General features: G+C 37.7%; 1 protein-coding gene across 2 annotated transcripts in view; it reads right to left on the bottom strand.

The window, feature by feature from the left end:
* The window catches only part of Hormad2 (HORMA domain containing 2), an 89,591-nt gene that overhangs the window by 63,095 nt on the left and 12,545 nt on the right, over positions 1-13,951 (bottom strand). Inside the window, exons 3-8 of one of the 2 annotated variants that reach the window (XM_021211013.1) lie at positions 12,516-12,657; positions 10,794-10,914; positions 9,982-10,045; positions 9,500-9,536; positions 6,848-6,868; positions 6,142-6,168 (exon numbers count right to left, since the gene is read on the bottom strand). In XM_021211013.1, the coding sequence (XP_021066672.1) occupies positions 6,142-6,168; positions 6,848-6,868; positions 9,500-9,536; positions 9,982-10,045; positions 10,794-10,809 (165 nt within the window). In that variant the 5' untranslated portion in view covers positions 10,810-10,914; positions 12,516-12,657. The remainder of the gene's footprint in view (positions 1-6,141; positions 6,169-6,847; positions 6,869-9,499; positions 9,537-9,981; positions 10,046-10,793; positions 10,915-12,515; positions 12,658-13,951) is intronic. The other variant, XM_021211012.1, reaches the window with a different exon arrangement.

Here is a 13,951-nt window from a genome sequence, read left to right as displayed (position 1 = left end):
AGACATCTGCGGCTGGGAGGGGGCTTTGAGGTTTCCTCCTCTCTTCCCACTGCCCTGTGGATGGGGATATAAAGCTCTCCTGGGCCATGCCGGGAAGAAGAGAAGGAGGGAGAGAAGGGAAGGAGGGATAGAGGGAGGGAAGGGAAGGGAAGGGAAGGGAAGGGAAGGGAAGAAAAGGGAAGGGAAGAAAAGGGAAGGGAAGGGAAGGGAGAAAAAGAAAAAGGAAGGAAAGGAAGAAAAAGAAAAAGGAAGGAAAGAAGGAAGGAAGAAAGGAAAAAAGGGAAGGAAGGACACATACAGGGAAGCCATAGGACATCTAGCATAAGGACACCTAGAAAGCCGCTGTGGTAATTTAGGGAAGAAGTAAGGGGATGGAGGAACTAGGGGATTGAGTTTTATTTCTTCACTAGAATCTATTACTGCTATCTGCTCTCAGCATTGGTAAGGATGTGCTGGAATATAGAGAACAAATTTCCTCATTAAAAACAAACTCAAATAGTTCTTTCAGGCTGGTGACATGGCTCAGAGGATATAAGTGCTTACACTGTAAGCCTGACAACCCAAGTTTTATCCCAAGAACCCTGACCAGAAGAACAACTGACTCCTCAAGTTGTTCTCTGATCTCCATACACTTGCCACTCACATCTGCACATGTACAAGCATGCACGTGCACATGCACGCGAACAATTTAAAATGCTTAAAAGTAACTGTTTACCTAAATAAATTATAGTTTGCAGACAGAGCTGAAGGTGCTAAAGAGAATATGAATTGAAATCAGAACACAGACTATGACCCTCATTCATCTGACAATGTGGAAATGGGGATGTTGGACTGATCAAAAGCAGTTTTCACGTTCCTGTTACTTATCTCTAAGATCTGAGCTCACAGCTTTGCTGATCTTTAGTATACAACTTAACCACAGGTGATCAAGTCCTGGAAATCAGCTCATACTGCCTAGACCTAAGGAGATTGATTGTAATGAGTTAGTGTTTAAAGAGAATTGCTTTTATAACTGCTCAGCCTGTTTGCAGGGGGCTGTTCTGTGAATACAATAGAAAAAATAGGTCAGATCAGAGGTGGCTGCAGGTGCCTAAGAGCAACAGGTTCACTCCAGATTGGCTAGACATAGTGTCCTCTCTTACCCAGTGCTAAGTATAATTGTCCTGCCAAGCAAACAATGCCTATTCTTCTTACCTGTCCTTGTTTCTAGTCAACTCTAGCCTCTTAATACTATGGGAATGCATTTTATAAATAAAAGAGATCTTTAAGTATTTGGTCATATTTTTATTATTTGATTCCCAAACCAGCTGTTTTACTGTTGAGATATATAACTGTTTTTAAAAGATGTTAATCCCAGGGCTGGATAGATGGCTTAGGTTAAGAGCATTTTTTACTCCTACAGAGGAGTTGGGAGTCTTAAACGTGCCTGGAACTAGTTCTAGGGGATCTGACACCCACTTCTGGATTCTAAGGGCACTGCACATACATAATGCACATACAGTCAAGTAGACACAAATGAATACAAATATAAAGAATAATTATTTTAAAGTGTTAATTCTTGGTAAGTTCACCAAGAATTCAAACTGTTTCTCACTCCCTATTCCAAGTCACTGGAAAGACTTCTCAGGTCTGTCTCCAAAGTGAATCACACATCCATGTGATCTTCATTTTCTGTTCTCTAGCCAAGAGTTTTTAATACAAACCAGGCCAGGTACAGATTACATATGCTTCCACTCAGGGAGTACTACTCAGGAAGCTGAGGCAGGGAAATCACAATTGAAGGCCAATCTGAGTAACATACTGAGTTATTCATCTCAATAATGTTATTAAAAAAAAAAAAAGGCAAGGGTCAGGCAGGATCTAGGCAAGGCCTGAGTCCAATTCCTCGGACTACAACAAAAAGAAACGTTCTGAGTACAAATCAAAGCGTGTCACTGCTCCCCAGCCTCTCACTATCCTTGTGCTAAAGCCTACACTGCCTCCTCACCTCTCCTCCACTTAGCTCTTCTGCCGTTTCCCTTTTTCACTTACAAGACAGATCCAGGGTCTCTTTTCTGCCAGTAAACACTTCCTGTCTTGGGGTCTCAGTGTGTCTATATTCTGGATCATGCCACCAGCACTCTAAGGTAGCATCACTGTTGTCAGTATTGATGGAGCGAGTACGTGGTAGAGCTGTGGTCTGACTCCAGAACCTGGTGCTGCCCTCAGTGCTGTTCTACCTGTCATATTCTGTGGCTTGCCCAGATCTGGAAAAGCTGACTCCTCGTCATTCCTTCTCAGCTCCAACAGTAGTCCAGCCCCCAGGGATGTTTCCTATGGCTTTGTCAATCTAAACCGGGTATCTGAGCCTCCTTCCATCATCTTTACTTCATCACTGACCAGCACACCACCTTTCAAACTTTCTTCATAGCATTACGACCTTAAATGACTTGTACTAAGTTCTATTTACTTATTGTTTGTCCTTCTTCATATAAATATAAGCTTCTAGAGGTCAGAGACTTGGTCTGTCCCATTTATGTCTGTAAACAGTGCTAAGTACAAAAACAAAACAAAAACAAAAACAAAAACAAAACAAAACCCACAGAGTTCACCTTCAAGTAGAATTTCATCTTACATCTGACATAGAATTTTTCTATGTTGTGCAGCTTACCTGAAATTAATGATCCTCCTGCCTCTCCTGAGTGCTGCTATTATAGGTATGTGCCACACACATGGTCTCTAATAGACAAGCTTTAAAAAAAAAAGTCTCTAGGTCAGGTTTAAACCCAATACTCAGGAGACAGAGGCAGGCAGATCTCTGTGAGTTCAAGGACAGCCTGGTCTACAGAACAACCAGGGCTACACAGAGAAACCTTGGTCTCAAAAACCCAAAACCAAACAAGCACACAAACAAATGAATAAATAAAAAAAAAAGTCTTGGGGCTGGAGAGATGGCTCAGTGGTTAAGAGTACTGACTGCTCTTCCAGAGGTCCTGAGTTCAATTCTCATCAACCAGATGGTGGCTCACAACCATCCGTAATGAGATCTGGTGCTCTCTTCTGGTGTGTCTGAAAACAGCTACAGTGTACTTATATACAATAAATAAATATTTTTTTTAAAAAAAACTCTAAACACATATTTTAGGATCACCTATTGTTCAGTGAAACGGACAATTAAAACTGTGTGATCACCTCCAATAGGCACAAAGGACTAGACAATGAAACACATGGTAGCACTGTTCATAAAACTCATATATGTAATGCTTTTGTTTTGTTTTGCAAGGCATGGTTTATCTATGTAGCCCTGGCTGCCCTGGAACTTGCTCTATAGACCAAACTAACCTCAGACTCACAGAGTTCCACCTTCTTCTGCCTCCTGAGTGCTGGGATTAAAGGTGTGTGCCTCTACTGCCTCAACTCATAACTAATTCTTAACAGTTTATAGTAAATTATAAATCTTATAAATTAAGATTTATTTGCTTTATTTGCCCCCCACACTTCAGTGTGTGCTTGTAGAAAAGCTCGTTGTCAGTCTTACTGCTTTAGTTTTCCGGTTCTCTTTCACAACAGCAATCAGAACAAAAGTATAAATGCAAATTGTACTATAATTGTGTGCATGGCTCCTAATTCTGTCCGCTTCTGAATTAGGAAAAAACTCTTGAATCTAAGCTATGGTTCAACTGTTGTACTTGATATATTCTTGATAGGAGTGCTGCAAATTTTAGTCCCAAGTGGAAAGTTTATTTTTATTCCTAGTAAATATTAATACTGTTATTTTTTGTGCCATTTTGTTTAGGGGAGGTTATCCTTTCAGTGATGACTCAAGCTGTTGGCACAGGATTAATAACTGCCTGAGATTAGGTTGATCTGAAAATGTTGTCTCATGGTTATTTAAGAGAATGAGGTCAGAGAGCCATACAGTTTTCTCAGTGACTTGATGTTAGGCAGCAGCCAAGCCATAAAACAGTGGAACCTTGGGCATGCTTTTATATACTATGAACAGTGAAGAATTGGTATAGTAGTGAAACTGTAATAATCATTGCTATAGTGATCTGAATGAGAAATGTCCCTCAGAACATTTGGACACTTGGCCCCAGTTGGTGGCACTGTTTGGGATGTTGTGGAACCTGTAGGAGGAACCTGGCTGGAAGAAGTGTGTCATTGGGGGCTTTGGTAGTTTATAACCTCATTTCCACTTCCAGTTTGCTCTCTGCTTTGGGTTTGTGGTTGAAGATGTGAGCACTCGGCTTACTGCCCCTGCTGCCTACCTGCTATTTGCTATGCCTCCTTGCCATGAGGAACTCCTCTCTGGAACTGTAAGCCAAAATAAACTCTCCTCTCAGTTGCTCTTGGCGATGGCATTTTATCGGAGCAACAGGAAAGTACTAATACAATTACTGACTTTGTTTTGAGTTTTTTAAAAGACTCAAATACTCTACCATTTTTTAGTAATCAGATGTGTACTATGAAATCGTAGCACTTAGGGATTGCTACCACAGAGAAGAAATGGTAAGTGTTCAAAATATTTTTGTTGGGTCATGAGTAGCTTGAAACTTATCATACAAAACACTCTCTTTTCAAATCCGCATTATTCTATATGTTAGCATCAAAACTAATTTAGCCACTTTATTCTCATTGTCAGATTTTTCCTGAGGTAAATTCAAGTTTTACCTCTAAAACTACTGATTTCTTTTTTAAAATAAAGTTTATTATTTAAAAAAAACTGCAAACAAATAAAACATCATGCACCAAAACTAACCAGATTTCAAACTAGGAGATGTGTGTACATAGGGAGACATAATAAGAATGAGAAAAACAAATCAGTCCTAATTAAAAAACAAAACAAACAAACAAACAAAAAAACATTTTGAAACTTACTAGAAGAAAAAGATCGGGATGGCTCATAGTAGAGCACAAAGCCTGGGTTCCAGCCCCAGGACTCAGTAAACCAGGCATGGTGCTGTCTTGTAATCTCAATACTGTACATACACAACTGGGGCCTTCGGTGAAGGCAGTGGGATCTGAAATCCAAGGGTATTCTCAGCTGCATAGTGGGTTCTAGAAACAGCGTAAGGGGAGAGAGATTCAGAAAACAGGACCTAAGACCAGTTTGGGCATTAAGGAATTGCTATACACTGTGTGCAGGAGTTCTTCTCCTCGCCTGCATGGTTATTTGCAATCTTGCACAGAGAAAATACTAAGGACTTAACAATTTAGTTTTGAATGTCGCCAGTTAGACTAAATCCACTGGCTTAGAGAAGTAAAATTCAAAGCAAGGGGAAAAGAAGAGAAGAAAGCTAGGAGAGAGACAAAACAGGGTGAGAAAACAAAGGGCTTCTCACTCTGTGTTCCTGTCACAGGCAGGAAGGCCATGGAAGTGGCACAGGTAACTATGTCGTATTTAGGCAGGACTAGTCACTCTACAAGCTAGAAAACAACACGCTTCTCCCAGGAACTCCTAATCCTCATCTTCTTAGGAAATATAAGAATCAACCCAGAGGGTTAAACAGGACTCTGCTTAGAAAGGACTTTAGAAAAAGTAGAAGTTAGTACCGTGAGCCAAAGAGGATTTCACAAAAGATCTGAAAAGCAGCAGGGTGCGGGAGTCAAGCCCAGGAATCTAAAGATGAGGTAAGATCTAATGCTCTCAACGTTTATGAAAGCATCAACAGAGGGCATTCAGTGGTAAAGAGCTCAGAGTAATGCTGTAGCTTTTACTTTTCCAAAAGATCATAAACAAATAATTAAATATGTACTTTATTATTATTATACATTAGTAAATGCTTATTATTTTTACATTATATATTAATAAATGTAAATAAATATTATAAATAAAATTACTTTTATACATTTATGATTAGGAGAATCTTAATATTGACATGTTATAAAATAGCCTCAGTTCTAAACTGTTTTGGTTTTTTTTTTTTTTTTTTTGGTTTTTGGGTTTTTTAAAACATTTTAAAGGAGCTGTTTCTAAAAAAAATCTAGTTTCTAAAACAAATTTCATAATAAAAGACTGGTTTCATTTATAATGAAACATAAAGTTCATGATGTATTGCTCAGTTTATGTACTAGTCTAGTAACATAATCTACAGCCTCAATTCAGATAAACATACTTAAATATAGTATACATACACTACCATCTATACACTACCACCTTACCTCAGGTTCCTTGGGATTTGTGTAAAGCTGTTTAAGGGAAAATAAAAAGCACTTAATTTCCAGACTTATTGATTGGTACTCATTGAATACACTGTCTTTGTAAAGAGTTTAATTTGTTCTGTGTTAACTGAGTACCGAGTACCAGCTAGGCATATTTCTAGCTAGAGATAGGATGAGCTCTTATTTTACTAAAAACTTGGAATCTTTAGAACTTTCTATGAACACTAAATATAATGAAGTTTATAACTGATGTAAAGTATTTGTGATTAATATGACTGAACTACAAATAAATTCTTAATTTGTTATGCCATAACTATTTAAATAATTAATATATTTTATCAATGGTATCTCAGTTTTCTACAATCATTTTATACCCATGGGTATATAAAACTTCAAAAAAAAAAGTCCACAAAACTTTCAAAACAAAAAACTTTGAATCTGTTACATATCTAAAAATATATTTAAATCCTAAGAGTTAATATGATATATTCTCTCATATGGCATGTTCTCTCATATAATAATATACATGTCAAAGAAATATACTGAACATTTATAATATCTTACTAAAGTTCTGATATATCCAATTTTTAAATGCTAAAATGTCACAAATCTCAAGAAGTGAGAAGGGAAAAGACTACTGTTTAAATGCTTTACTTGCCAAAAGTTGATGTAGAGACAGAGACTTGGTCTCTAAGTTTGTACTTACTGTTAATACTGCCATGTGTAGCTTCAAGAGAAAAGAAAACTGCTGTTATTATATGTTTCTACTATAGTATTGACATGTCTGATAGAGACTAATTCAAATATTACTTCAGAGAGAAAATATTCAGAAGGTCAGAAAAAGGAACTAATTCACCCATTCAATCAATTTCTATTACAAACACTGGCTTTACTGGGTCAAAAGAAGGATTATCAAAAAAAAAAAAAAAGTTTTTTTATTTTCTAATTTGGGAACCAAAAGACATGCAAAGCAATTCATTATTGCTCAAAATTAAATATAGCACAAGAATCCCTAATAAGTACTCCTTTTAAAATTTACCAAGCAAAGTAAACAAATTAGACAGTCTGATGTACCTCCCAAACTCGTGCCTCTCTATATACCACAAAACTACAAGTACATTCTCTCAGCTTTAAAGAATATTGAATATACAGACATAGAGATACAATCAACACTATGATAAATTCTTAAATATAAAATATTTGAGGACCATAATTCTGTAGCAGTTGACTAAAACTTTAGTGCCACCTTGTGGCTATTTTAGCATATAACTGAATTTTATGACCACACAGTGAAAGTATTAACACATTATTGACACATTAAAAGAAGAAAGAATGTGGCCAGCCACTGATCTCAAGAAGCATGCTGACTAGTAAGGGGAGCTAATGGTAAGAAGACCACATGGCCACATGGTTATACTCCGGGTCTGCTGTGAAGAAACAACACACAGTGTTAGGGGAACCCTCAAATAAGGGACAATTTTAGCGGCAGGACAAGATGGAGCTAGGCAGGCCATGGGACAGACCTTTTTGAGCAAGAGGAACAGTATGTGCAAAGATACACGGAACTGGCATCCTAGAGAGTCTTCGTCGCGTAGCCTGAGCATGGGAGTGAGGGAGGGTGTCTTAGAAAATCAACAGGGACATTCAGGCCTGCTTGATGGTGCAAACAGCTTTAAACACTTGTTGAAATTCCTGGAAAATTTTTAGGCATAAAGAATAACATGATCTGAGTTCAGATTCTGAAAGAATGTAGTGTGGTCCATGAGCTTGAATTGTGAGAGATGAGAGGGACAATAGGGAAACTTATATAGTTTCTTTTTGTAAGAATTATTTAACATATGTGCCTAAAGAATTCAAATTTACCATAAAATATAAAGTACCCAGAATTTCATAACTAGTAAGATCATGTTCTTCAACAGAACATCTTCCAAGGTCACTTGCTACTTGAAACTTGGTTTTACTTGAACTATGTTTTGTTTCTTTGGTTTTTTTGAGACAGGGTTTCTATGTAACAGGCCTGGTAGTCCTACTCACTCAGTAGGCCCCACTGGCCTGAAACTCACAGAGCCCTGCCTCTACTTTCTGAGTGCTGAGTTTAAAGGCTTATGCCACCAGTGACCTGCTTTCCTCCTCCTCCTCCTCCTCCTCCCCCTCCTCTTTCTTCTTTTTAAGAAACAGGGTCTTGTCACAGACTGGATGGCCTTGATCAGGATTGTGAGCTGAGATCTATGGGTTGCTCTTCTGAAGGATTCAGAGTTTTTGTATAACTTAGTCCCAAGACATACCTGGCAAACCAGGAAGTCTCTGACTGAGAACTGCTTAGGTAATCGTCCTTCACACAACTCCTACATCAGATAAGAGGTTTTGCTATGCGGAAATTGTCTTGCTAAAAGTGCCTTTTGTGTAACAATAAAGAGCTTATGAAAAGTTTCTAGGTGTTCAGTCCTTCAGAGGCTGATCCATCCCTCTGTGGAAAAGCCAAATTCATCCTGCAGTGTCTCTTTCTCAACCCAGACCCCAGACAACTGATAATTTAGCAACAGGTACAGCTGAACCAGTAGATAACTAGCAATCATTAGCCCTCATGTGAGCAACACTCACCTTCTGTCATGGTCTCTAAGCCCTTCCCTTATCTGTCTTATCTTTGTATCCCTCTGGGGCAAAATGGAATGAATGTGAATAACTGTTCACCCAAGAGTGGGGAGGAATGAGGGAACCTATGACTACATTAATAATGCAATGGAAAGCTTCTTCACTGCAACATTTCTTAAAGTGGAGCTGACAAGTAAAAACACAGGGGGAAATGGAGAGAGCACAGGAGCAGGAGTTTCATTTAGATGGCATCTCATTTCTTCAGCCAGGCTTTGAGCCTTCATTCTTCACATTCTTCATACGTGTCTACTGAAGCATGAGAGATCATATGCACTTAAAATCTGGGCTGTGCCTTTTAAAAGTTCAGGAGTTATAATTAACAAAATAAAATACATAAAAATTCATTATTTAACTATTTCTTCTTTTCCATCTGCAAACTGAGTCACCACTATTTTGAACATGTTCAACGTGCTAACTACCAGATTCTTGTCTTCCTTAACCCACATCCTGTGGATCTTGTCCAGTGACTTCAAAGGAAATTCTGTGGTTAAAAAAGATATGCGTATATAAAAAGGAGAATGAAGCTTTCATTTCTAATTGATGTAAGGGAGACAACAGTGAGGCAACAGAGACAAAAGAAAATCGACTAATAAATAAAAAAGCAAGCACTGCTACACTGTTAAACACTACAAAATAAAATGTCTAAACTTTTTTAAAGAGTAAAGATGAGTCTTTATTTTGGAGGTAAATTTTCAAAAATTCTTACGTATTTCTTTTCCAAAGCATCAAAACAACCTTGAATCCTGTCAAGAAATAATATCCAACGTCACTTTAGCCCATATGAACAGCCAAAAAATAAATCCAAGTATGTAATTAGTTTGCACTTCTATTTTGCAGTATATAAATTAACAATCATTCTGCCTATTCTGTTTAACCACCTTTTAAAACCCCAAGCCATTCCCATATATCTATAGAATATTATAAATAACAGACAGCTCTGAAGCACAGAAGTGTGCTCGCTCTTCCCAGCATAGAATGGTAGTTAAACACATAGGTATATAGTGAATAATTGCAGTTAGGATTTTTTTCTTCTTTATATAAGTCCATTTCCTTCTAAAATGAAATCAATAGTTTAAAATAATACGGAATAATTGCTATAATTTTCAGGAAAGAGGACTAAGAAAAGTAGTTTAAGGAAAAGATTTTAGAAAATAAAGTTTAATGGGCAATTTTACAGAATTTACTTACCATTTAATAATATGTAATGACCCAGGACACTTTTTGTCTTCCCGGAGAATTTTTAAACTGAGGTCTAGAAAAAAAGAAACATCACTGTTATACTGAAAACTCCATGCTAAATAAGGCATTTCCTTTATTTTTTATTTGTAAAATTTAGTTTTATGACTTATATTTCTATCTTTCTTTGTTTTTTGTTTTGTTTTGTTTGTTATTGTTTTTGTTGTGTTTTTCAAGTCAGGGTTTCTCTGTGTAGCCTTAGCTGTCCATAAACTCACTCTGTAGACCAAGCTGACCTTGAACTCAGAGATCCACCTGCCTCTGCCTCCTGAGTGCTGGGATCAAAGGTCTACACCACCACTGCATGGCATGATTTGATGTTTAAACACCCACTTTACACATGAGTCCTATGTGGGTAGTTCCCTCAGTCCTCGTTCTGAAACAGTGTAGCAGGTTCCCACTCTGGTCTCTTTTACTTATCCCTTTCTCTCTAAAGAATCTAAGGTATCACAGAGACCATCTCAACTAACACATTCCTGATTTCATTCTTTATTATTTTCCCTCTTAATGAAAAAATATTAAACACAAATGTGTAAGTTATTCTCAAACATCTCCATGTGAGATCTCCCACTTCCCCATATGAGGGAAGAAAGGAAGACATAAGTGTACACAGAAATCTGTATAAAGTCACTGGCCCATTTATGATTTAATAGAGCATCTTAAGTCATCAGGTGTTTATAAATGTATGGATTTGCATACGTGTGTGTGCAGTGGAAAGGTGTATGCTACACTGCGTGTGTACAAGTCAGAAGAAGATGACTTACAGGGGTCTCGCCTCATTTTATGGGTCCCAGATCATTAGGTTCAGCAGCAAGTACGTCTATGCCTGCGGAGCCATCTCACCAGCTCTGAGAGTCCTCTATCTTTTCATATCGTTTTCTTATGCTAAAATTAACATCACTTCCACCATTGTTGAGGAATAGAAAATTATTCTACTTTGACAAAATACTTAGACTGTTAAAAAGAGTGCCATACAAACATTGAGCATTTTGTGACATGTCACTTTAAATACAAATACATTAAAGAAGACCAGCATCTACTAAAACAGTCACACACAAAAATGGGACTCTGAGCAATGCTTTTGCCTCCGTGCCTAGGGCAGTGTGAGGCAGTGCTCCTAGAGAGAAGCCATACTTCATGAGGCTGACTAACTGATTAAGGCTTCAGTGGTTATGGAAAATTGGAATGTTCCAGGTTCAGAGCTAAACTACAAATTATGTAGGGCTATCTCTAGTCTCCTCATAGCCAGCTATTGCCTAACTCTGTGTATGAGCTAACATCCTTATGGATATTAGGTGAGTCCTTTTGGAATGTACCAACAGACTCCCTAGCTTACACCAACACCAAAGCTGGAAATGTCAGCAGACAGCACTCGAGACTGAGAGGAGAGATTTCCCCACTTGGCTGTACCCTGACTTTCTATGACTTTCTTTGTTCTGTTACTGTAAGAACTTCATGAAACTTCTTCCATACTAGAACATGGAATATGGCATTGGCAGCAACCTACATCTGTGTCCCTGGCCCATGTCACTCACATTTTGGACCTAGAAATAACTCTCTCTTCTATCTCTTGACGTAAGAGCTGTGGGTTTTGTTGTTTTGTTTTGTTTTTCAATGTTAGCAGTAGCAACTGAAATACAAAAAATGCTTAATTTCCAAAGTATGCCTTCTTTTATAACTCCATGTTCCAAACAGGAGGGGAAACAAATTATATGCTCCCTGAAAACACACTAAATCTTACAGATTTAGCTCCTGAGTTAAAAGGAGTGATTAACATGAAGGAAGGTGTCATGATTACAAGTACTGTACTTCTTTGTTTAGAGCAAACATGCACTCACTGCTGTTGATTTGGAGAATCAATATTGCGTAAGAAAATTAAGTTAGAATGAAGCCATGGTATATCATTAAATATAAACATGAGAAATTTCAAATTAGATTTGGAAAAAATAGCATATTACAAGAAAATATGTGCACACTAATAACAATAAAATGAAGAGGTAGGTTACTGTAAAAAACAAAACTTAACTCATTAAAATAACTGTCTAAATAACCATGCTAATCAACAAGTGGACTTATGCCTCCTGTACATATTTATATATGCTAATAGGTGAAATGTTTCCCACCTAATTCCTTTGAATTTCCTCAGGGTCAAAATATACCTCAAAGAACAAATTCAACTGAGGCACAAAATAATGTAAATCTTCAACATTAAGATAGATTTCGTTCTCACTTTTACAAGAATGGCTTAGAATTACTAGACATAGCTCAACAAGTTTGTTTTTTCATTTGATAGCTAACTTGAAGTTAATGGTTCCTGTAAGTAAAACCAACACACACGACAAAATTAAAATGCAAAGTGAACTAGTAAATTGATCTTGAAGAACACGCCCTGAGTTAGAATTAATGCACTGTGAGAGAGGGAAGCTTTGTCTTTCTGAGTAGAAAAAGGGGACACTAGCCAAATCAATCATTTAATTCAACTTTACCATCCAAATGGCGATCTCTGTAAGAGCTCTCTGGAAACAAGCCCCTCAAATATGTTATACATGAGACAGAAGTAGCAAAAAGCTTCTTCACCATCACCAGTGACTCATGCTCATTCGTGATTTGGGATGGGAAAATTGTGTTCTGGAAGAAAATCAAAGATGATAAAAATCAGTATTCATGAATATTCAGCCCATTAAACCATAACCACAGACAGGACAGAAACTTTTTAAGACTTCAAATCTGATACATTTCTAGATAATCAAAAGAAAACAGGGCTCTGAATACTGAGTTAAGATAGATCATCATATACGCAAAACAGAATAGAAAGGCAGGCAAATACTGGAGTAATTTAGGACGAAAACAATTTATTTCAATGACCCCTTAATCTGAAAAATCTGCGAAATTGGGAGTTTTCCTATAATTTTATAACCTCATTCCTCTCTTCACACACTCACTAGACTTCACAGTAATCTGAATTTTTACCCTTGTCTTTTACACTGATAAGTTACCATGTACAACTTATCAGAGTGTGGATCCCCCTTATCTAGTGTTTGATACTGTATCCACATGTATCCCTCAAGCTGCTTTGACACTGTTTTGGTTTTTTTGTTGTTGTTTTGGCAGAACTGGGAATCAAACCTAGGACCTTGATGCATGTTAAGCAAGAACCTTGGTTACTGAGCTAAACTACTACCTGCTAACACCATTTCAGCTTTCATCCATTCCTACACAGCTGAATCCCACCCCACCCAACCATTCCCTGACTCTCATTTTTATTAAACATGGTCTCACTGTGTAGCCCTGCTAGCCTAGAACTCACATTACAGACCGGGTTGACCTCCAACTCACAGAGACCTGCCTGTCTCTGCCTCCTAGGATTAAAGGGTGTGCCACCACACTGAGCCCATTTCTCTTTTTTTAACCATCTGTCCTCCCAGGAGTATCTTCAGTCCTTTCCTCTCTTCACAGTTCTCTTGTCTGTCCTCACGGCTTCAGTTATAGTCTATAGAGAAGACTTCAATTTCTAATTTATGTTCCCTGCCTATATTTCTAGTATCTGGTCATCTGCTCCTATACTAGTTTGTAGACCTGAAATTCAGTTTGTCTCTGCTAGTGGGCATAAAGCATGGTCCCCAGTTTCATCCCTAGACAAGTAAATCAGCATCCATTCTAGTTACCAGGCTAGAAGCAGCTTCACTCCTCTTTGGCTTCTATCAACTATTTCTAATCACCAAATTGTCTTTTTTAAGAAACCATTTTTAAAGCAAGAAAAGAAGCAAGAAAAGTTCTCTGTGTGCTATGTTTACGCTCCTGTGTATACAGGTACATATATGTGCAGGTATGTAACCATGTCTGTATACTTACATATGGACACCAGGCAACCTCAGGTTCTGTCTCTGTCTCTGTCTCTGTCTCTGTCTGTCTCTGTCTCTCT

Source organism: Mus pahari, chromosome 13, assembly GCF_900095145.1.
Source record: "Mus pahari chromosome 13, PAHARI_EIJ_v1.1, whole genome shotgun sequence".
NCBI lineage: Eukaryota > Metazoa > Chordata > Mammalia > Rodentia > Muridae > Mus > Mus pahari.
This window is presented reverse-complemented; position numbering and strand designations above follow the sequence as displayed.